Raw genomic sequence first — 24,557 nt, forward strand, 5'->3', positions numbered from 1 at the left:
TTTGAGTTCCTAGTTGTTTAGTTGACTATGAAGCAGGTGGCAAATATAAGTTTAGTTTGCACTCTCTTTCCTCCCTATTCTCAGAAGGCTTACAGATTGTGTTTGTTTGCTTTTCAGATAACTCTCAGGTAAGAGGTAAAGAAACACCAAGCCCAAAAGGCAGAAGGATCTGTCTTTAGCTAAAGGGTGAGAAACTAGAGGTGGGGTGGTTTAAGGGATCTGGCTCTTTGAAACCACAGAAATGCAGTGTTCTTTTCAAAAGCAGACTTAAGCGCTTCCACCATGATTTTAAGGCCTGATTACCCTAAAGCCATAGCACATGAGTGATGAAGATTTAACTTTAAAATTGGAAAAGGTGGGGCGCCTGGGTGGCTCAGTGGTTAAGCGTCTGCCTTCGGCTGAGGTCGTGATCCTGGGATCCTGGGATCAAGCCCCGCATCGGGCTCCCTGCTTGGCGCGGGGCCTGCTTCTCCCTCTCCCACTCCCCCTGCTTGTGTTCTTTCTCTCACTCTTTCTCTGTCAAAAAATAAAATCTAAATAAATAAATAAATAAAATCTTTAAAAAAACAATTGGAAAAGGTGATCCAGTGATTGCCTGGAGAGAAACCACTTGCTGAAGCTCTGAAAAACCAAGACTCCTACCTATAGTCAGACATGTCAATACCTGATTTCAAAATGTGGGTTTTGCAGTAAGCCAGGCAAAACAGTGCATGCAACTAGCTTCTATTTGGGGAATTTAATCTATAAAGGTTCTTAATACACACTTGTATTGATTGCCATTCAAATCTAGGAGCTATTAGTGCTTCTGGTTGTGGAAGGATTTTGAGATTATGTAATGACAGACTTGGGAAGCAATCCTTCATATTGCAGAAGACTCATTAGTTTTTTGGTTGACAAATAATGTATCTGAAATATTTCTAGTATCCTTTTTATAAAATGAAGAGTGTCCTGAAAAGGTTTTATATATATAGTAATTGAATCCCTTTTTATTTATTTATTTATTTATTTGGCACACGAGCAGGAATGGGGGAGGGGCAGAGGGAAAGGGAGAGAGAATCTTTTTTAAAGATTTTATTTATTTATTTGAGAGAGAGAGTGGAGAGAGTGAAAGAGAGAGGGAACACAAGCAGGGGGAAGGGCAGAGGGAGAAGCAAGCTCTGCACCGAGCCGGGAGCCCAACTTGGGGTTCAATCCCAGGACTCCAGGATCATGACCCAAGCTGAGGGCAGATGCCTAACCGACTGAGCCACCCAGGCACCCCGAGAGAAAGAATCTTAAGCAGGCTCCATGCCCAGCACAGAGCCCAAGCAGGGCTTGATCTCACAACCCTGAGATCATGACCTGAGCCAAAATCAAGAATCGGATGCTTAACCAACTGAGCCACTCAGGCACCCCTTATTTATTTTTAAAGGTTTTAGTTTTTTAAAGTAATGTCTGTACCCAGTGTGGGGCTCAAACTCACAACCCCAAGATCAAGAGTCACATGTTCCACCTACTTAGCCATCTAGGTGCCACTTGAATCCCTTTTTAATGACAACATAATTTTTTTAAAAGATTTTATTTTTTTGACAGAGAGAGACACAGCGAGAGAGGGAACACAAGCAGGGGGAGTGGGTAAGGGAGAAGCAGGCTTCCTGTGGAGCAGGGAGCCCGATGCGGGGCTTGATCCCAGGACCCTGGGATCATGACCTGAGCTGAAGGCAGATGCTTAATGACTGAGCCACCCAGGTGCCCCATAATGACAACATAATTTTAATTGATATTGATCTAGAAAGTTGGCTATTGATGTTTATTTGACCTATATAGGTTAACCTCATTTTGAACATGTTGACTGAGGACAGCTTCAAAATGATATAAAAGCTTTAAATAATGGTTATAAGTCAATTTACGTATCTAGAGATTTTGTCAATTTGTTACAGTAGCCATCTTGTTTTTGTTTTTTTTTGTGAGGGGACAATCTAAGCCAAAATAATTAAGCGATTAATATACCTTCCTACTCTTCACTGAGCGCTTTTGAAAAATGTACTTAACTGCATATGTACAGTAGTATTTGCATTTGGGCATGTACACTAAATGCACTGTCTGGGAAAGCTTTGACTGAATTCACAGATGCACAAATTTTTTTTTTTCTGGTCAGTGAACATTATTGAATACTTAGATGAATATTTATGCAATGATATTGGCCATTCAATTCCTCCCACTTTTTCCCTTTATCACACACTAACAGATCATAGGATTAATTGTCCACTTAATTAACTTGGGTGTGGGGTAGAGTTGCCAGATAAAATAAAGGACTGCCAGTGAAATTCCAATTTTAGATAAACGTACTGAAAATGTATTTGTTGTTTATCTGAAATTGGAATTTAACTGGACAGCCTATATTTGTAGTTGCTAAGTCTGGCAGCCCTAGGTGGGGGAGAACTGGTGGTTATGGGCACAGTTGTGAGATTTAAATACAACTAGAGTGTGCAATGATAAAGGTAGCCTTTACTCTGACAGGAATATTAAAATTTTTATTTTAGTGCAATGTTTATTTTAGAGTCCAACACTTTTTCTTTGTGCATCAGTGAAAAAGCTCAGAAACTTAACAATGTATTGTTTAGGGATACCTTGCATTTTTTTTTTTTTAAAGATTTTATTTAGGGATCACAAGTAGGCAGGGCAGCAGGCAGAGGGAGAGGGAGAAGCAGGCTTCCCACTGAGCAGGGAGCCCCATGCAGGGCTCGATCCCAGGACCCTGGGATCATGACCTGAGCCGAAGGCAGACACTTCACTGACTGAGCCACTCAGATGCCCCGATACCTTACATTTTTAAATAATAAAGTAAGGGAACAATAAATCAAATCTGGGCTAGTGGTTTCCTCTAAGGGGAAGGCAGCAGATGGAATAGAGCAACACAGTAGCCGTACTGGTCTTGATGCTATTCTCATTCTCAGGTGACATGGTGAATCACTGTTCATTTTATTTGTTATGCTTCATAATTACATGCATATGCTACATATACTTTTTTTGTACATATCAAATATAAAGTAACAGTTTGGAAATTAAAATATGTTCAATGAGAAAATTAGACTATATGCAAAGTTTCACTTCCTGTACTTTCCAAAATAAATCCCAAATCCAAAAAGTAAAGAGGCATTCATTTCTTCCTTATCTTCTCCGGGTTAGCATCCTTAGTTCTATATATCATTCTACTTGGTTTCTAGAACATTCACTAAATTGGTTTCTCTTTTTCAGATATGTTCTGTTTCATCAGTGCTTCTCTTAAAATGTGGTATCCCAGTGGTACACAATATTCTTATTTATATTTTTTACAGAGAGAGAGAGCGGGGTGCGGGGGGCAGAGGGAGAGGGAGAGAGAATCTCAAACAGACTCCCCACTTAGTGCAGAGCCTGACGCCGGGCTCCATCTCATGACCCTAAGATTGTGACCTGAGCTGAAATCAAGAGTTGGACACTTAACTGACTGAGCCACCCAGGCATCCCTGGTACACAATACTCTTATCAGTGTGAAGTAGATCAGAATTTACCACTCCCCTTGCCCTGGGCATAATAGTTCTGTTAACTCAGCCTAAGATTACACTAACTTTTTCGACAGCCATATCACAGCCTTTACTGAGTCTAAGCAATCAACAAAAATAAATATTTTTACCTGGTTTGTTGTTAAGTCATGTCTCCCCAATCATGTATTTTACCATTATCCCTACTACATTGCATTCTGTTAAGATTTGGCTTATTGTTCTAACGTGTTAAAATATTTTTGGGTCTTGTCAGCTAGTATATTCCCTATCCCTCCCACTTTCTGTTGTCTGCAAATTTGGTAGATATGCCATCAGTGTCCATATTCAAGACGTTAATACGAATAAGTAGAATAGGGGCGCCTGGCTGGTTCAGTCGGTAGAGCATGAGACCCTTGATCTCGGGGTTGTAAGTTCAAGCCACACGTTGGGTGTAAAGATTATTTTTTAAAAAAATCTTAAAAAAAAAAAAGAAGGATAGAGCGCAGGAGAAATTATTTAATAGTTCCTTATGGTTTTTCATTGATCCATTAATCAGCATACTTTGAGTAATGTTCAACCAGTTACAAACCTACCTAATAAGTATATTCTAGCCTACATCTCTTTGTTGTCTACAAGGATATCATGGCTTGTTCAGTTGGTCAAGCATGTGACTTTTGATCTCAGGGTTGTGGGTTTGAGCCCCACATTGGGTATAGAGAGATTACTTAAAAATAAAATCTTTTTTTTAAAAAGATTTTATTTATTTATTTGAGACAGAGAGAATGAGAGAGAGAGCACATGAGAGGGGGGAGGGTCAGAGGGAGAAGCAGGCTCCCTGCCGAGCAGGGAGCCCGATGCGGGACTTGATCCAGGGACTCCAGGATCATGACCTGAGCCGAAGGCAGTCGCTTAACCAACTGAACCACCCAGGCGCCCCAAAAATAAAATCTTTTTTTTAAAAAAGGATATTGTGTGAGTATTACAAAATTTACTGCTTAAATCCAGATTTTTTTTGCATGTGTACAGTATTCCCTTTATATTCCAGGCCAGTAACCCTATCAGAAAAGGAAATTAGGTTAATCTCATATGATAGGCTTTCTGTGAATGCTTACTGACTATTAATGATTATCTTTTACCCACACCTAGGGCCCTTAAACCATTTAACAATGTGCTTAAGAATTTTGCTTAGGATTGAATCTGCTTATAGTTTTTAACATTTACCTGCTTTCCAGTGTTGACTATCGAGTGTTTTCTCATTTTATTCTTCCAGACTCTGATTCTTTAAAGGTTTTAGATAAGGGAGTAAGCTGTATAAATTCTCAGGGTATGCTGGGGTATAATTTGTCTTGGACAAGAGAACTGAACTCATTTAGATTATCTAGGTACTTTTTTTACCTCCTTGAATGCTTTGGGATTCAGTTTCCTCATTCTACAATTTGGTTTTCCTTTTCTAGTTTGACGATCAGTAATCTTAATTGGGGAAAAAAAAAGAATCGAGGCAGCCTTTTTTTTTTTTTTTTTTAAAGATTTATTTATTTATTTGACAGAGAGAGACACAGCGAGAGAGGGAACACAAGCAGGGGGAGTGGAAGAGGGAGAAGCAGGCTTCCCGCAGAGCAGGGAGCCCGATGTGGGGCTCGATCCCAGAACCCTGGGATCATGATCTGAGCCGAAGGCAGACGCTTAACGACTGAGCCACCCAGGCGCCCCTCGAGGCAGCCTTTTACATTATACTATTTGTCTATACATATAAGCAGACCTGTACCTTTTGTTGTTCTTGTGAATATAAATTAAAGAAAATCTGTGTCTGATTTTTTTTTAAATCCTAGCACATTCTGAGCACTAGTCTTTGTGATATTGTTCTTATAGGTTTTTGCAGTTTTCTTTGGGTATGTGCCCATTCCATCCCTCCAATTTCTAAATTTTTTTTTTAAATTTTTTTTTTAAAGATTTTATTTATTTATTTGAGAGAGAGAATGAGATAGAGAGCATGAGAGGGGGGAGGGTCAGAGGGAGAAGCAGACTCCCTGCTGAGCAGGGAGCCCAATGCGGTCTCGATCCTGGGACTCCAGGATCATGACCTGAGCCGAGGCAGACGCTTAATGACTGAGCCACCCAGGCGCCCCCATCCCTCCAATTTCTTCTGCATGTTTTCCTTTAAAATATTTTTTATGATATGGCATTGTGGAGTTGCAATCACCAAAATTCAGGCCATGAGAATTTCTACAGGATGAACAACCTAGTTTCTTTTGTTGTTGTTTGGTTGGTTTTTTAAGACAATTTTGTTTTTTTTGAGCAGTTATAGGTTTGCAGCAAAATTGAGAGGAAGGTACAGAGATTCCCCATTTACCTCCTCCCACTCACACATGCATATCCTCCCACATTATTAGCATCCCTCACCAGAGTGGTACACTTGTTACAATTGATGAGTCTACACTGACACATCATTATCACCCAAAGTCCATAGTTTACCTGAGGGTTCACTCTTGGTGTTGGACATTCTATGGGTTTGGACAAATGAATGACATGTACCCCTCATTATAGTATCATAAAGAGTAGTTTCACTGCCCTAAAAATCCTCTTCAGGATGAATAACCTATTTCTTCAATACACGAACTGCAAGAAATAAGAGATTGGAGGGGAACCTACTGATTGAGAGAGACATATCAACCGATTATAACACATGGACCTTATCTGGATATTAATTGAAAGGAACCAGCTGTAAAAAGTAATTGAGACAATCTGGGCAATATGAATTTGTGACTGTGTATAATAGGGTATTGTTAAATTTGATAATAGTATTGTGGTTATGTTTTATATATATATATATTTTAGATTTTTTATTTATTCGTTTGAGACAGAGACAGAGCACAAGCAGGGGGAGAGGCAGAGGGAAAGGGAGAAGCAGACTCCCCGCTGAGCTGGGAACCTGATATGGGGCTCCACATGGGGCTCGATCCCAGCACCTGGAGATCATGACCTGAGCTGAAGGCAGATGCTCAACCATCTGAACCACCCAGGCACCCTGGTTATGTTTTAAGTAGAAGTCTTTTTTAGATACGTAACATATTTATGGGTAAAAATAAAACAATTGCTGGGATTTGCTTCAAAATAATCTGGCAGGGGTGTGGGGGAGTATTGATATCATTATTGAACATGGTCAATATGTTGTACATGTGGGTTCATGATATTCTCCCAGTTTTGTATACATTTGAAATGGCCACAATTAAAAGTTGGAAAAACTCCCCCAAAATGTATTTTTATGGTCACATTCATTGTTACTAGCAGATTCAGGACTAAAACTCATATCTCCTGATTCCAGTTTATGTTATTTTACTATGTAGCTAAACTTCTAGCCCTTCTACTTCCAAATTGATGTCATGGTGCCCTTTCAGTCTCTGGGCCCCCCAGGTCTTCCCTGGGCAATTTGTGGTGATCCTTTGGATTATCAAGGCTTTAATAAGTGGCCAGTTTTACTTGATTGGCTACATACCCATGTGAAACCATGAAGCGTTTTTAGAATTATTAGGGTAAGTTCACAGGCTGCATGGGTTGTTAGAATCGGCCAAGAGACTCGTGTCCTAGTCCTAACCGGGCCTTTGATCTTAGCTTAAGCTCTGGGAGGGTCGGGATCATGTTGGCTTTGTTCACTGTTTTACACCCAGTGCTTAGCACTGTGCTCGTATATGGTAAGCAGTATGTAAATGTTAAATAAATGGATTAATGTCACCTTCTTTAGCCTCATTTTCCTCACATGTGAAATGAAATCATTGGTCTAAATGGTTCTTAAGCTTCCTTCAAACACTTAAAAAAAATTATTTTTCCCATGGTACATGGGTGGCTCAGTTGGCTAAGCATCTGATTTTGGCTCAGGTCATGATACCAGGGTTGGGATATCTAGCCCCACGTTGGGCTCCATGCTCAGTGGGGAGTCTGCTTCTCCCTCTTCCTATGCTCCAACCCCTGCTAGCTCACCAACATGCACTCTCTCTCTTTCAAATAAAATCTTTTAAAAAAATTATTCTTCCCTTTTGAGTGATTTTTAAAAAATCCTTTTAGGATTTGGGGGTTTGGTTTTGTTCTGTTTACCTTTTAGGATTTTGAAAAGAATTACTGTAAATTTCTTTAACACTAGGTAACATCAATAGATAGGTATACTCACTTCTGTCACCTGTGACAGAAAATCCACAGTTATGGTGCATCCACATCTCTTAAAAATAGCCTACTGGGGCGCCTGGGTGGCTCAGTTGGTTAAGCAACTGCCTTCGGCTCAGGTCATGATCCTGGAGTCCTGGAATCAAGTCCCGCATTGGGCTCCCTGCTCAGCAGGGAGTCTGCTTCTCCCTCTGACCCTACCCCCCTCATGCTCTCTCTATCTCATTCTCTCTCTCAAATAAATAAATAAAATCTTTTAAAAAAATAGCCTACTGCTGTGCATTTTCTGTAAGATTGATTTTGTTTTTCCAAAGTTAAATGAGTACTGTTCTTGAAATTACTAGAGAGTCAGGTTTAGCAAGTTCCAAAGTCAAGCTATCTAAGAGGGTTAATACAGCTTCGTGTTGCTTGCGTATTTGTTAAGCTTTCACTGAAATTGTGTTGAATGCAGTATTATTATGTCAGAGCTTATAAAGGATTGGACATTGTGCTTCCTATGGAAACTTGGTGAGCAATTTTTAAGTAAGTTGCAGTTATTATCATTGGATCCAAGTCTAGTGACTGGGCACCTACCAGGGAGTAGTGACCTTATTATTCTAATGAAATTGTGCTGTAGGTATGTAAAGGCTATCGCTGGATCAAGTCAAAGTTTATAAAAGAAAAATAATTCCTATACTGTCTTGCACAATAACAAAGCAATGTTTTGAAGCCATGTGAATTAAAAAAATAATATTGTGCAGACATTAAAATGAATTGTTCTAAACACAAATGCCCTAGCTGCAAAAGGAAAACTATAATTAAAATGCTAAATGGATAGGGACTTTGAGAAAGCATCTGTCACACATTATTTTATATTCAAACATGAACTTTGTTAGTATAAACTCAACATAGCGAGTACATGAAAATAACTTTCTAATACAAAACAGGATATGATGAGGGGCACCTGGGTGGCTCATTACATTAAGCATCTGCCTTCGGCTCAGGTCATGATCCCGAGGTCCTAGGATCGAGCCCGGCATTGGGCTCCCTGCTCAGCAGTGAGTCTGCTTCTCCTTCCTCCTCTCCCTCTGTGATCTCACTCTCTCTCAAATAAAATCTAAAAAAAAAAAATGAACTAAGATATTCTATCTGTATTGATAGTTACTGAAGCACTAGTTTGAAAATTGCATTTATATTCAAAACCTAAGTGGCAGCACAGTAAAAATAATTTTAATGTTTGATCTGTAAGCCCTGTGGGGTTTTTTTTTTAGTAGAATACCAATACTTTTTTTTACAGCAGACTTTATTATGAAGCTGTCTTAGAAATTGCTTGTTTTTCCTGTTTAAATTTAATAGTGCCATTGGTATATTGTCTTCAATTTCAGAAACTTGCAAAATCAAAGATTTTCTGTGTTTGAAACTAGTATTAGTATGTTGGAAGTTTTTCTTATGCTATTAGGTAATCAAGGAAGTTGAGCTTTTAATTATATTTTTGTTCAATTTCGTAAGGAGCACATTTATTATTTTTTGCACATTGATTATTTAAATTAAGCTTTGTCAATCAGATATTTAAATGTGTTGAAAATATTTCATTTAAAAATACCCTACTGGGGAGCCTGGGTGGCTCAGTTGGTTAAGCATCTGCCTTCGGCTCAGGTCATGATCCCAGGGTCCTGGGATTGAGCCCTGCATCAGGCCCTCTGCTCAGCGGGGAGCCTGCTGCTCTCTCTCCCTCTGCCTGCCACTCTGCCTACTTGTGCTCTCTCTGTCAAAAGTAAATAATATATTTGAAAAAAATTTTAAAAAATACCCTATGATAAAATTTTTCAAATGAAAAAATGAACTTTTGAAGCTCTCATTTTGGTTAGGTTTTATTTAAGTGGGGTATACCACCAATACTTAAATATGTCTACCTGTTACTTCGGAGGGTTTTGTTGATTTTTTAAAGCAGGCTCCATACCCAATGTGGGTCTTGGACTCAGGACCCTGAGATTGAGTCCTTTGCTCTACTAGCCAAGTCAGCCAGGCGCCCCACTTCAGAAGTTCTTAAAGATTTCACTTGTGTGGAGTACAGTGAAAGTTATTTTATGTAGGCATTTAGACTTTTTCTGGGAAAAAATTACTGACCTTAACCTGTAAAAAGAAAGAATCTAATTTATAATATTTAGTATCTGTAGAAATTTTGAAGGAATATTTTTCTAGTTAACTAGATGCATCAAAGTAATACTGGACATTTCTGGATATGTGTGTGTTAGATTATGTCAGTGTTTCCTACAGTATATCTCAAGTTTAAGGGAAATCAGAGTATAAAATTTAGATCATTAATCATGGTATAAATTAACATCTTCAACTCCTGAACTAATGAAGGGTCTTAAAATTTCCTAAAATTACAGGAACTCTAAAAAACTCCTGCTTAAAAGGGGCTTAGTTTGTTGGGTCATGCAGCTTAGTTTGTTGGGAAAACTTAGAGTAGAATTTAATTTTCTTGATCTCTAGACACTCATTTCTCCTGTCCCCAAACTTGAACATGAATAGTTGTTTCCTTTAAGCACATAATCACCCTGAAATAGTATAATGTTATTCTCTCTACTTTGAAGTTAGAGACTGAGAAACAGAAGAGTTGAGCTGTTATCCAGGGATACCAAAGATTAGGGACCCCTCCCTTACCTGGCAGCCACTTCTTTGGTAATGGATTCTCCAGTACAGCTGAAAATAAAAAATAATCACTTAAACAGTCTCTGGCCAGTCAAAAACAGTGCCACAAAGTCCACAGTAAAGTCGTGTACAAAACTTCTCATGGGGAGACCCTCACTCAGAATCTCTGGATTCTTCCCTTAGCATACTATTCCATTTTTGAAAACCTGGTTTCCCAGCTCAATGCAGATTAGAAGCAAAAATTAGAAGGGGATGGGCTGCCTGGGTGGCTCAGTCAGTTAAGCATCTGCCTTGGGCTCAGCTCATGATCCCAGGGTCCTGGGATCAAGCTTTGTGTTGGGCTTCCTGCTCCGAGGGGAACCTGCTTCTCCCTCTCCCTCCGCCTGCCACTCCCTGTTCTTGGGCTGGCGCGTGTGTGCGTGCGCGCTCTCTCTCTCAAACAAACAAACAAACAAATAAATAAATGAAATCTTTAAAAAAAATTAGAAGGGGATGAGGAGAGAAGCTTTTAAAGACGGGCACATGGCCAACTGTAAGAAGTAACCAATTAGGGCGCCTGGGTGGCTCAGTTGGTTAAGCGACTGCCTTCGGCTCAGGTCATGATCCTGGAGTCCCTGGATCGAATCCCGCATCGGGCTCCCTGCTTGGCAGGGAGTCTGCTTCTCCCTCTGACCCTCCCCACTCTCATGTGCTCTCTCTCATTCTCTCTCTCTCAAATAAATAAATAAAATCTTTAAAAAAAAAAAAAAAGAAGTAACCAATTAAAATGACCACTTAAATTGAGGAAAGAGATTCAAACTGTAAAACAGACATTCCAAGCATGATAGCCTAGGGTCCTGTAGTGTGAAGACAAATAAATTACCTGCAAATAAATGTCCCTCCAGGGCATTACTATATTAAAATGTAGTGTGATATTTGAGCATAATTACTCTGAGTCAGTAAGAAAGGGAAAATTTTATATCTTTTGTTTAAGAAGGTATTTTCAAGGGAAAGATTACTGAAATGGCAAGGCTTAGCCTATAATGTATTTACTTACAAGAAGCTTTTGAAATGGAAATTAAAAAATAATTAAAATACTTCCAGAAGTTTGACACTAAAAGAGAAGCTTCATCTCTCTTGAAATTTTATATATAAAACATTTCATTGTTTTATTTCCTAGCAGTGCCAAATCAATTAGGTGTTAATTGTAGTGGTAAAAGGCAGATCAGGATTCAGAGCTTTTGACTTAATCCATCTAGTCCAACCCAAGAAGCAGCACTAATTGCCTTTACTTTGGTGTTCATTCATAGCGCCGATTAGGTAGGATATTTTCATAATCATTATCTTTTAAGACCTTACCCAGAAAGGAGGCAATATTGCAAAGTATTTTAGAGAGTGGACTCTTAGCATCAGACTGCCTGGGGTCTAATTCTGGCCCTACTATTTATTAACAGTGCAATTTAAATGATCTAATCTGACCCAAGCCTCAATTGTTCTGTTGTGTAAAATAGGGAAGGTAATAAAACTACCTCATAGGAAAGTTGTGAGGACAAAAGAAGCTAAAACAAGTCAAGTCTTAGCAAGGTTTTGGTCACATGCTTAATAAATGATGGCCATTGTTTTATTATTATTACAATGCCCCATTAGGAACACTTCCTGTGGGAATACTAAATAATGATTTACTGTTTCTTAGGGTGAAACGAATTGTTCTTTTCTCATCTTGGCACATGATACAAATCATTTTAGCCAACTTCACAAATTACAAATGGGCTTTCACTTTAATAGATGCCAATGTTCTATAAATGGTTCAAAAAATGAATCACAAAAGAATTCTGGTGTTACAGGCTACCCTGGTAAAGACAATTTTAGGCTTGATTAGCCTAGAAGAAGGTATAGTAGTCTGAAACGTTTTACTGCCTACCAAGACCATAACAACTTCGTAACATTTAAAATATATGTCAAACATGAGTGTCTTTTGTTATTAGTTTTTTGTTTAATGGCATCACAGAACGTAAGCCAGATCCCATTTTAATCACCAGTTCAATATAATCTGACTTTTTTCACATTCCCTGTTGGTAAGTGGGCTGGAGTTTGATAACCTGTAGGGTATCTTTTCTGTGTTCAGAAATTGGTCTCAGGCTCCCCACCGCTGACAAACTGCCAAAGTATCTTGGAGAAACTTGCTGAAGCTCATCATTTTTGAGTTTCGATGAAGCAATTTAATGCTGCTGAAGAAACTCCCACTTACTCTGCGTGCCCATGGCTCTCACTTAATCCTTACAGAAGTTCTGTGAAGTAGAGTGCTTTTACCTTTTTACAGAGGAGATTGAGGCTTGGAGAAATTAAATGATTTGGTCAAGGTCACATGTAGAGTAAATGGTATAAAGACTATTTAAGCAGGGCCCATATGCTTGAAAGCTCTTGCTCTTTTCACTATGTCCCCATGGCTCTCAAAAGGAAGTAATAAATTACTCTTTATAGTTTGTACATGGCTATATGTAAAGTCCTGTTAGAATCAATCTGGAATATTTCCATGTGTGTCAACAATTGGCCTGTAATTTAGATCCTGTGAATCAACAGTCAGAAAGTGTTCTTTATGAAATCTGTTACATAACAGATAAATGTGGCTCCCCATTCTGTTTTTTTTTTTTTGACAGCTAAAAAAACCTGGTCAGATTTCTCAAAGTGAGGGTCATGGGGAAGGTAGATTTTCTTTTTCTTCCCTTCTTTACCTCATATGGGGCTTAAGTTTTTTTTAATCTTATTTCATCTTGCTGCTACACCTCTGAGGCAGGTAATTTTTTTTTTTTCCCTAATTGGCATTCAGAATATGTGCCACATAGAAATTCAAGCCTCTTCAAGGTGTTTTGTTTTTATTTTTGCTTTGATTGCACTTATATTGTTCTAGACATCCTTTGTGTGGCTTTTTTTTTTTTTTTTTAAGATTTATTTATTTGCGAGAGAGGGTGCTTGAATGAGCAGGGGGAGGGACAGGGAGAAGGAGAGAGGCAGACTCCCCCTGAGGGTGGAACCCAATGCAAGACTTGATTTCACCACCCTGAGATAAAATCAAGAGTCTGAGGCTTAACCTACTGAGCCAACCAAGCACCCCTCTTTTTTCCTTTTTTAAAAATCGGAATAGCGTTGGCCCTAATTACCTCTGGATAAAGAGGATTTTGTTACATAGCAGTATAGGTTTGCCAGGGAAGTCAAATAATTGGGAATATATTTTTCATTTCTGGAAATTGTCCTTTGTTAACATGAAGTAATATTGTCCAGGTGATACAATTAAATGGTGGGCACTATTTTATATAGCTACTGGGGTTTTTTTGTTTGTTTTGGTTTTTGTTTTAAGATTTACTTATTTTTAGAGAGAGAGTGCACATGACCTGGGAGGGGAGGGGCGAAGGGAGAGGGAGAGAGAGAATCTTAAGCAGACTCCACGCCCAATGTGAAGCCCTACTGGGGGCTCGATCTCGAACCTGAGATCATGACCTGAGCTGAAGTCAAGAGTTGGAAGCTTAACCGACTGAGCCCCCAGGCGCCCTCCTAAAATTTATTTTAAAGAAATTTATCATGGGGGCACCTGGATGGCTCAGTTGTTAAGCGTCTGCCTTTTGCTCAAGTCATGATCCCAGGGTTCTGGGATCGAGCCCCCGCATCGGGCTCTCTGCTCGGCGGGAAGCCTACTTCTCCCTCTCCTGCTTCTCCCCCTGCTTGTGTTCCCTCTCTCACTGTATCTCTGTCTGTCAAATAAATTTAAAAAAAAATCTTAAAAAAGAAATTTATCATGGAAGAGCACAAAATTTTATTTACAAGGATGCTTATTATAGTATACATCATAAGTATTTGGGAAGACAAAAGGTACATACTCAGATCTCTAGATTGTAGGATTATGGGTCACTTGTATTTTCTTCTCTACTTTTTTATGTTTTCTACACTTTCTATATGCACAGAAGACTTTTCAGTCACAAACTATATAAATGTTTTTTTTAAATGTGGGCTTCTCTTTAATAAATGTATAGAAATATTTCCCTTCTTGCTTCCACTATTCAACACCTTCCTTTTATTTCTGTACAGGTCTCCAGGAAAGGTTGGGATTTCAACATTAAAGGTAAGTTGTGTTTTCTGAGAGTTATATTTCTACAAGTTGTGTACACTTCTCATTCATTTTACTGTTTTATGTAAATCTTCATTTTCTTGCTTTTGCTGTTACTTATTTTTTGCTAAATAATATTGTCCCTGTATCTTACTAGGTGTGATTGGGTACTCTAGAAATAACAAATATTGTGCTATAAGGAAGGGACTGTAAATTTTTTTAGATTTCCACTAATTTGTAATTTTTGGAATAGAAGAATACTATAAAATACATGTGTATGTTAATTGAGAAAATAATACTTGCATGACAAAAATGTGGACTAACCAAAACACTTGTATGGGCACATGCTTTGGTGTCATCCACTCTATATAAAAATCAATCCCAGCCTTAGCTCCAAGTAAAGGAGTTTGGTATTGAGACATTATGCTATGAGAGCTATTTTAAGTCCCAAGAATTTCACCAAACAGAACTATTTACATCAAATAGAGTATACACTGTGTGTATGTTTGAGTATATCTGTATATAATGTATGTATAATCTCAAACGTGCTGTATTTTTTTTTTTAGTACCAGTGTTCCTACCTTCTATTTATACACATTGGATACTGATCTCTTTGTTAAGTTGTGGTATGGTCTTATGGCATAGTCTATAGCAGTAGGTATGAGTGAATTGGTTATATGCAATGACATAGATGAATTTCAGCACCAAAGTGTTGAGTAGGAGAAAAGTCACAGTAAGATACATACAGTAAGATTCCATTTATATTAAGTTCAAAAACATGAAAAATGAAAGAATATGTTGTTTAGAGATAGAAACACAGTAAAACTATAAAGAATAGCAAGGGAATAATAAACACAATATTCAAGGTATCCGTCATCTCTGAGGGAGAAAGAATGTAATGAAAATGGAGAAGGCTATGCAAGAGATTGAAAGCTAATGGTAATGTTCTTTTTCTTAAACTGAGTGCTTAAGAAAGGTTATATCATAATTCTTCATTCCTTGTATTTTATAAAAGTTCTCGTATTTATTTGATAAAAACAATTTTTAAAAATAATGCATGGACATGGTTAAAATTTGCTCAGTACAAAAAGTAGATGGTTGAAAATGTAGCTTCCCTCTCGTTCCTCATCCTCCACCTCCCAGTCCCCATATCCAGAGACAATTGCTGTTTATGCCTGTAGGTTTTAAAAGCCACTTAGCTCTAAGATATTTATAGGTTACAAGAAAATAGATTTGTGAAATTTATTTTATCTCAGTAACTATAGATTGTGCTTAACTTGAATAAAATTAGATAGAAAATATACATATTTAGTAAATAAACACAAAATTGGATATTGTTCTTTTTTACTTTTTATTTTGAAATAATTACAGATTACAAGAAGCTGGAAACGTAGTACAGAGAACTCCCGTGTCTCCGTCATCCATTTCACTCAGTGGTTATATCTTAATTATAGTACAATATCAAAACCAGAAATTTGACATTGGTACAATATGAGTTTATGGTTTTGCTTCAGTTTATTACATATATGTATTTGTGTAACTACCACCACAAGATGCAGATCTTTTTCATCACCGTAAAGGTCTCCCTTGTGCTACCCTTTTATAAAGTCACACCCACCCCCTCCCTCACATCATCCCTAACCCCAGGCAGCCACTAAGCTGTTTTCCATTTCTGTAATGTTGTCATTTGAGAATATCCTATAAATGCAGTCATGTAGTGTGTGACCTTTTGAGACTGGCCCAAAGGATTGAGATCCAAATTGTTGCATGTATCAATGGTTTATTCCTTTTTATTATTAAATAGTAGTCTATGGTATTCAGACTATGTACTCAGACCATTGAGTGCATATCATGTATAACAGCGTATCTATTGATATTAAGCAATCCGAAGAAAAGTTTGGTATTGTCCTGAGTTTTTATGATTTTACAGTTTCACAGAAGAGGGATGTGTATGAGATACTGGTGTTTGTAGAACAGAATAGACTTTAAGTGCTCCAAGGAGTTTGGAGGAGGAAGGGGGAGATAGAACAACAGGAGAGCGTAGGTACCTGGAATAGCAGAGAAAAGTTTCAGGGAAGAGGTAGAACTTGTGTTGGGCTTTGAAAATTGGGAGAGATCTGCATAGGCAGATAGAAAAAAATCCGGAAAGCATTGTATGTTAGGCAATAGTATGAGCTCATTAATATGCAAAGGTATAGAATTTGCTGGGAGCATTGAAAGACTTGTGTGACCTGTGTAAATGTTTTAGCAGTGAAATGATGGAAAAGTAAAGTGGGGCCAGATTTCGATGAACCTCGAATGTCAGCTTAAGAACTCTGGGCTTTGGGACACCTGGGTGGCTCAGTCGGTTAAGCTTCCGACACTCGGTTTCTGTTCAGGTCATGATCTTAGGGTCGTGGGATTGAGCCCCACAGGCTCTGCATGGAGTCATCTTGTCCCTCTCTCTCCCCCCGCCCCCCACTTTCCTATAAATAAATAAATAAAAGCTTTAAAAAAAGAACTCTGGGCTTTAAAATTTTGAAGCAAAACATTTTATTTATTTTTAAAGATTTTATTTATTTATTTGTCAGAGCGAGAGAGCGAGAGAGAGAGCATGCACAAGCAGGGGGAGCGGCAGGCAGAGGAGAGAAACAGGCTCCCCGCTGAGCAAGGAGCCCGATGTTGGACTCGATCCCAGGACCCCGGGATCATGACCTGAGCTGAAGGCAGATGCTTAACCAACTGAGCCACCCAGGCATCCCATGAAGCAAGACATTTTAAAAGTCCATTTTTATATGTCTTAGCAGTTGTGCTCTTCAGAGTTTTTTTGCTGGGGAATTAAGCTAAGTGGTGGAAGGGTGGGAGATAGTTTGGAAGAAAGACTAAGTGCAGAGAGAGCTGTTAAGAGGCAGTTAGAATGTCAAGACTTGAGACTTGGACAAAGGGATTGTGTTGATAGGAATCAATGGACGGACGTGACCACTATTTAAAAGTTGTTTCTTGGTGGTTTTTTCTTTTCCTCTTCTCAGCAAAAGAGAGTAGGGGTCACATCTCTAAAACGTTTTTTAAAATTTCACTTTTGGGGCACCTGGCTGCTTCAGTCGGAAGAGCATGCGACTCTTATTTGATCTAAGAGTCATGAGTTTGAGCCCCACGTTGGGGGTAGAGATTACCAAAAAATAAAAACAATAAATAAACTTTAAAAAGTAAATAAGTAAATACATAAAATTTCACTTTAGTCACTGTTAATAGCTTTCCCTTCCTCACTAGTAAAAACTAGAAGTGACCTGAATTTTTTAATAACTGAATTTTTAGCTTTAGTAGATAATAATGAAAATTTCCTAGAGTGTAGATTACTTTTTTTTTTTTTTTTGAAGATTTCATTTATTTATTTGACAGAGAGAGTACAAGCAGGGGGAGCAGCCGAGGGAGAGGGAGAAGCACACTCTCTGCTGAGCAGGGAGCCGGATGCGGGACTCGATCCGTGGACCCGGGGATCATGACCTGAGCCGAAGGCAGATACTTAACCAACTGAGCCACCCAGGCGCCCCAAGTGTAGATTACTTTTATACAAATTATTTGTGAAAATGATTTTTTTTGTTGGATGTGCTTATTAAAATTAAAAAGCTCAAATTGTAGAACTGAATACTATGAAGAGGGTACAAGCAGCTCTCTAATATCCAACAGAGATGGAGGGAAACAGTGGAGTGAAGTGCTAGAAATTGAATGATCCTACCATATCTCTCTTTTTTAAAAAGGTTTTATTTTATTTGAGAGAGAGAGTGCATGAGCAGTGGGGAGAGGGGGAGGAAGAGAAGGGCAGAGGGTGAGGGAGAAGCAGACTCCCCATTGAGCAGGGAGCCCAATGCAGCTCGATCCCAGGACACTGAGATTATGACCTGAGCTGAAAGCAGACGCTGAACTGACTGAGCCACCCAGGCGCCCCCCGCTACCATACCTCTTAAGTGTATTTCTGAGGTTGTGATAGGCATGGGTTAAAGAAACGGCCTGATGGTGGGAAGCTGGGATTTGGTAGGCCCTGTACTTTAGTAATGCGGCAGCCCATCTCCAAAAGGAGGTAATAAATGAGGAGTGTCTGAAGTCTGAGTTGGTGTTCGTTGTTTGCAGGCACATTCTTGGCTTCCATTGCTTTACCTCCACAGCCTGATCAGGGTGCTAGGGGAAGGACCTGGACCTTAGACATCACTGAGAGAGAATCATAGATGACTATATATGCACTAAATCAGGTTTTACTAAGAAACCTTCTGATTAACTTCTCTAGAGATTAGATCCTCTGGTAGGTGCCATATCGCCCCATTAAGCTTGTGACTTAACCACAGTTTACCTTGTAGAGGTTGATACCTTTCAAAGGTTCAAAGTCCAAGAGAGTTTTGTTAAAGTTAAATAAAATAGAAGCCTAACCACTGCTTCCAGTTTTGATCAGTGTGAGAATGTTAATCTGTGATGGTTGTAAGTACTTAATTCAAACAAATTAAATTGAGGTACAGGAATTACTAGTGTGTATTTTTGCTTAGGTTAATTTCGGGAACATACCCATGGAATTAATATTGTATAGTGCTTCTGATTTTCCTACTAATGAACAGTTATTGGAGGATAATTGAATAAATATAGTTAATTCGTAAGACAGTTGAAGGTGTTTCTCTAATATGCATTAACTGTCCTTAATGACCATCAGCCTTTCAACTATTCTCTCTCCTTCATCTTGTCAAGATTATCTTACTACTTACTGGTTTTGATTAGAGTTCTTTTTCTTTTAGTTTAAAACCAGGATTTGATTAAAGATATATAAACTTAAGATATGTGTATTTACTGAAGAAAAGCCAGAGCCATGCATTATTCAACATTCATTTAGAAATGATTACTTTTGCCTGGCACTCTTTTAGGTGTACAGGGTACATAGTGGTAGATAGAACAAAGCCCTTGCTCTCATGGAGCTTACATTCTAGTGGGGCAGGGAAGAGACAAAAATATAAGCAAGTAAACAGAGTCGTTTCAGATGGAGATAGTACAATGAAGAAACAGATAATGTGATAGACAGTTAAGCAGGTAAGGCTATTTTAAGGTGGTCAGGGAAGGTTTTTCTAATGTGATAACACTTGAGCTATCACCCTAAGGATGGTAAAGAACCATCCAGTTAGCCGAAGTGTGGTTGTGGGGTTGTGATGGACAAGGGAGGTGAGAAATATAGAAGATGTCAAAGATATAGGCCCTCATGGGTTGTGGTAGAGTTTGGATTTTACCTGACACTTAAAATTCCATGAAACAACTTTTCAGCTTGAAGAGATCGGAAGTTCTACAGAAATTTCTCTAGCACATTAAGTCTTCAGCATTATATTGATCTGGAGTAATTTTATCACAGCACCTATCATGATCATATCCTAATATTTGTATAAGTGCTACCTTGATACTTAACACACATCGTTATGTGCCTTAGGTTGCTTATCTGTCAAAAGTGGTTATTGTGACCTTCTTTAACTCTGTGACGTGTACCAAAAATTATGAAAAGTTTTTTTTCTCAGTATCATTACTAGCATTCAAATTGTTATACTTCTGTAAACATAATGACAATTTAGGATGGAGGTGAATACTATGTTTACATTTGCAAATGTATAATTGTCTTATTTTACCAGAATTTTTTTTCCAGCAGAAAAGCCGTATCCGTTTCTACCTTCTCTAACCTCCCAAATATATATATATATGTACGTATGTGTATATGAATGTATACGTAGATATATATGTATTTTTGGTGGGTTTAATTTCTTCTGTTACTGTTTGGGGGACTTTAACTTCTGGTGTCTTGATTCCTTTCATCTAAAGCATGTAGCATTTTTAAGACAACTATTCTCTGAATGTGGTTTTCTGCATTATGTACTTTTATATTTATGCATATTTATGGAGCAATACTCTGGGAAAAATAGCAATTCTGATTCAACCCTTTGCTTTAAATCCTTCATCTTTTTAAGCTACAGAGTACTTGGTAGTTTTTATCTTCCTGTACAGTTTTTAATGTTAAAAAGATGAGCACATTTAGAAAATAACCTATTGCTGTAGAAATATAGAAAATTGCTGACTGGTAACCTTATACAAATCACATTGTCCCACTTTGCATAAAATATCTGGGCATCTTTCCTTAGACAAACATCTAAGCCCTTTATGGGCCTTTGCTTTATTAATGCTGTGTTTTCTAATTTGTACCCATCTTATTTTTTTTTTAATTTTTTTTTTAAAGATTTTATTTATTTATTTGAGAGAGAGAATGAGATAGAGAGCATGAGAGGGGGGAGGGTCAGAGAGAGAAGCAGACTCCCCGATGAGCAGGGAGCCCAACGTGGGACTCGATCCCGGGACTCCAGGATCATGACCCGAGCCGAAGGCAGTTGCTTAACCAACTGAGCCACCCAGGCGCCCTAATTTGTACCCATCTTAAACAATTTTAAAGAAAAGATTGGTCATCATTTGATCTCTTTTTCTTTTCTTTTTAATATAGGAAACTGAGAGTACTGCACACAAAGTTGGAAATGAGTCTCCTGTACAAGAATTGAAACAAGATGTGTCTAAAAAGGTTGGTAAGATATAATGTCAGCATTAGTTTAACAGATGTCATATATATGTATAGCATGTATTTAAAGTGAAAAATTTTCTATATTCTTTTAGTATAGTGCTTTGTACTTGGTGATGTTCAGTAAATGTTCCTTGAATCTTGAGTTTGAGATTGAAGACACGTCAGGCTTTTTAGAGGTCATTTCATAAGCAAACTAATCCATAATTGTTCCTTGAAACAGTATTTTGAAAAAATGTTTTATAATGTATTTTTATTTTTTATGCCTTTTTTTTTATTAGAATAAGCTGTAGCTATTCTTGAAGTTACTACCAAGAGTTAAAGGTATTGAAAAGCTCAGTGCAGCAAATTCTGATGTCTTTAGGAGTTAGAGGTTACAAGAAGTCATTACTCTGATAGTGCCTTTGATACCTTTTAAATAATTGATGCTTTAAAGCTTCAGAGTTTGATTTACTAGAAGAGACTGAGCACAAGATAAAAATTTTGACAATGGGTAGTTGACAGTATCAGGATAAAACCCAAGGAGAAAGGATGCTGTGTGTTCATTCAGTTACACTACTTGTGAGTATTTTCTGTGCCCTTGGCCCTGTTCTAGCCAGTGGGTTTCTGGAGACCAGCAACATGACACTTTCTCTATCCCAGAGTTTCTCAATAGTGACACTTTGGGCTAAATAATTTTTTTGTTGCGGAGGGAAGGAGAGACTTTTCTGTGCATTGTAGGATATTTAGCAGCGTCCCAGGCTTCTACCCACTAGATGTCAATAGATTCCTCCCTACCCGCACCCTATCATGACAACTAAGAATGTCTTACAGACATCACCAAATGTCTGGGGAGGAGTGCTGGGCAAAATCGCCCTCGATAAAAGATCCATTGTTCTACCCTTACAGAATTTATAAATTTAATGGACTCCATATTTTAAGTGTTATTTTATTTTATTTTATTAGGGAGGGAGAAAGAGGGGGGAGGAGGAGAGAGAATCAAGCAGACTCCACGCCAAATGTGGAGCCCCATTCCACAACCCTAAGATCATGATCTGGGCCAAAATCAAGAGTCCGATGCCAAGGGACGCCTGGGTGGCTCAGCTGGTTAAGCGTCTGCTTTCGGCTCAGGTCATGATCCCAGATCGGGTCCCACATCGGGCTCCTTGCTCGGCAGGGAGCCTGCTTCTCCCTCTGCCTGCCACTCCCTCTTCTGTGCTCTCTCTCTCTCCCTCTTTGACAAATAAATAAATAAAATCTTAAAAAAAAAAAAAAAGTCCAGTGCTGAACCCAACATATATATGTGTGTGTGTGTGTGTGTGTGTGTGTGTGTGTTTAAAAGATTTTATTTATTTATTTGAAAGAGTGAATGAGTGAGCACCAGCGGGAAGGAGGAGCAGGCAGAGCGAGAAGCAGGCTTCCTGCTGAGCAAGGAGCCCCATGCAGGACTTGATCCCAGGACTCTGGGATCATGACCTGAGCTGAAGGCAAACGCTTAACCGACTGAGCCACCCAGGCGCCCCTGGACTCTGTATTTTAATATTGATCAACTTTTTTCCCTCAGAAGGAATTTTTGGGGGAGAAATGGTATTGTGTATCAGCATAAATAAGATAACAAAAGTAATACCATTTTTTTTTTCATTTTAAATCAGAAGTTGCCCACAGTTCTACACTGTAACAAACAGCTGTCTTAATTTTTCAGCATTCCTTTCTGGGTCTCACCCATTTGCATGCATTTTTGTTTTGTTTTGGTTTTCTTTGACTAATAATAGTGTAGATAGAATTCTATATTTTACTTTTTCCTCTTACCATTATTAGTTTTCATCATATTTCTATACAATTTCAATACTCAGTTTTCATTTGATGTGTCAGTTTCTATCAGGCAAGTATATTACAATGCATCTAGCCATTTTTATTGTTGAAAACTTGAAATGTTTCTATTTTTTCCACTAGAGTTTTTCTTTTCCTTTTTAAGAAATTTTTCTTAGGGTAAGTAATGGTGGCTAAAAATGATTTTTAAGGAGACTTTAGAAACTGAAAAAATAGTAAACATTATGGAGCAATTGATTGAAGCTTAAGACTAGGTCTCACTTTTTAAATTCTAGTCTTTTCAGTTGATTTAAGTATCACATATGAATGAGATAAAGCCTGTGGGGATATACACTGCTCCAGGCAGGACACAGTCCCTGTCCCCAGGAGCTTATGTTTTAGTAGAGGAAATTAGTTAAACACAAAACTGAATGTAAAGTGTTCATATACTTACAAACTATTATAAGAACAGAAAGGGAGACTTGACTTACTGCTTAAGGATAGGAAGGGGGAAGACCTCATGGAGGAAGTAACATCTGAGCTAGTTCTTGATGAATGGGTAAGATTTGGACAGGCAAAGATGAGAGTTGAAAGGCATAACCAAAGGCATTTCTTGCGGCAGAATGGTTGCAAATCAGACTAGAGTCCAAAGTTAGGGCCAAACTATGGAAATGCCTCTTATGTCATACTAAAACATCTGGTTTCTATTTTACAGTCACTGGAAAATCAGTGAGTTTTTTGAAGCAGGGAGGCAATGTGAAGCTAACAGTTGCTTTAGCATGTTCATCTCTATGTTGGTCTTGATTCGCACTGTTTTCTTGGTCTTTCCCTGTTTGCTACCTCCTGAAACCCAGAAAAAAAAAAAAATACAGGGTTAGGTACTATACGTAGGTGCTATGAGGGCATATCAAGAGGGAGAGAATATGGGCCTTGTGTTTCAAAAGCTAATTATCTGCTATGGAGAAAGCATTTATATAGAGCTAGCCTATATACTACTTTGTGTTTATATTATAGTTCATACTGTAGTGAATGGTAAGACTGATAGGAGTTCAGTGAAAGGATAAGGGATTGGGGAAGACTTGTGATTTTTAACCTCATTTTAATCCCTCTTCTGGCATTAGCCTTTCCATTATGCATAGTGATTATTTCGGACCTTTACAGTCACTTCATGCTCACTGTGCCCACATGTATCCTGCTTGCTTTCAGCAGATAACCTTGTTTCTGACTGCATGTAGACATTAGAGACTAAGAAGCCTGTATTTACTCCTTTTCATCTGCTCTCACTTCCCTTACCTGCAAATTTGTTTTCATCTTTTGCCTTTTTCAAGTCTGAGAACTTAGTATTATTTTTTTTCCCTGTCCAAAGTAGCATGGTGTAATATACAAAATGCTGGATTTCTGAGAAAAACCTGGATTTCAGTTTTGACTTTGTAGTTTACTAGCTGTGGGACCTTGGACAAAAAAAATTTTTTTTTTTTCTTGGACAAAATTCTTAATGCCTTTACCTCAGATTCTTGTTTCTGTAGAAGGGAGATAATCTAGCTGCCTCAAGGCCTGTGTGATGATTAAATAGAAAATACGTGTACTGGCCTAATTCTTTTCCTCTCCAGAACTTTGTTATCTTACTTTCTATTGGCTCCTTCCCCTCAGCTTGTAAAAATGCTGGATCACTTTCTTGCGGCCTCTTCCATTTATGGCCAAGCTTTTTGAAAACATTGATTGTGCTGGCTGTCTCTATGTTGTCACCTCTTACTCATTCTTAAACCCACTGGCTTCTGTTATCACTAAGGTTCTCAGTGCTCAGTAACCACCGAGTTGACAAAGTAGGTGGATTCTAGTTAAT

At 38.3% G+C, this 24,557-nt stretch overlaps 1 protein-coding gene across 2 annotated transcripts in view; it reads left to right on the forward strand.

The window, feature by feature from the left end:
- Nucleotides 1-24,557, forward strand: part of WDR44 (WD repeat domain 44) — a 77,352-nt gene that overhangs the window by 14,938 nt on the left and 37,857 nt on the right. For both annotated transcript variants that reach the window (XM_035007675.1, XM_035007667.1), the window contains exons 2-3: nt 14,349-14,382; nt 20,855-20,929. In XM_035007675.1, coding sequence (XP_034863566.1) covers nt 14,349-14,382; nt 20,855-20,929 — 109 coding nt within the window. The remainder of the gene's footprint in view (nt 1-14,348; nt 14,383-20,854; nt 20,930-24,557) is intronic.

This window comes from Mirounga leonina, unplaced genomic scaffold (assembly GCF_011800145.1).
Source record: "Mirounga leonina isolate KUSES-001 unplaced genomic scaffold, KU_Mleo_1.0 Mir_101664, whole genome shotgun sequence".
Classification (NCBI taxonomy): Eukaryota; Metazoa; Chordata; class Mammalia; order Carnivora; family Phocidae; genus Mirounga; species Mirounga leonina.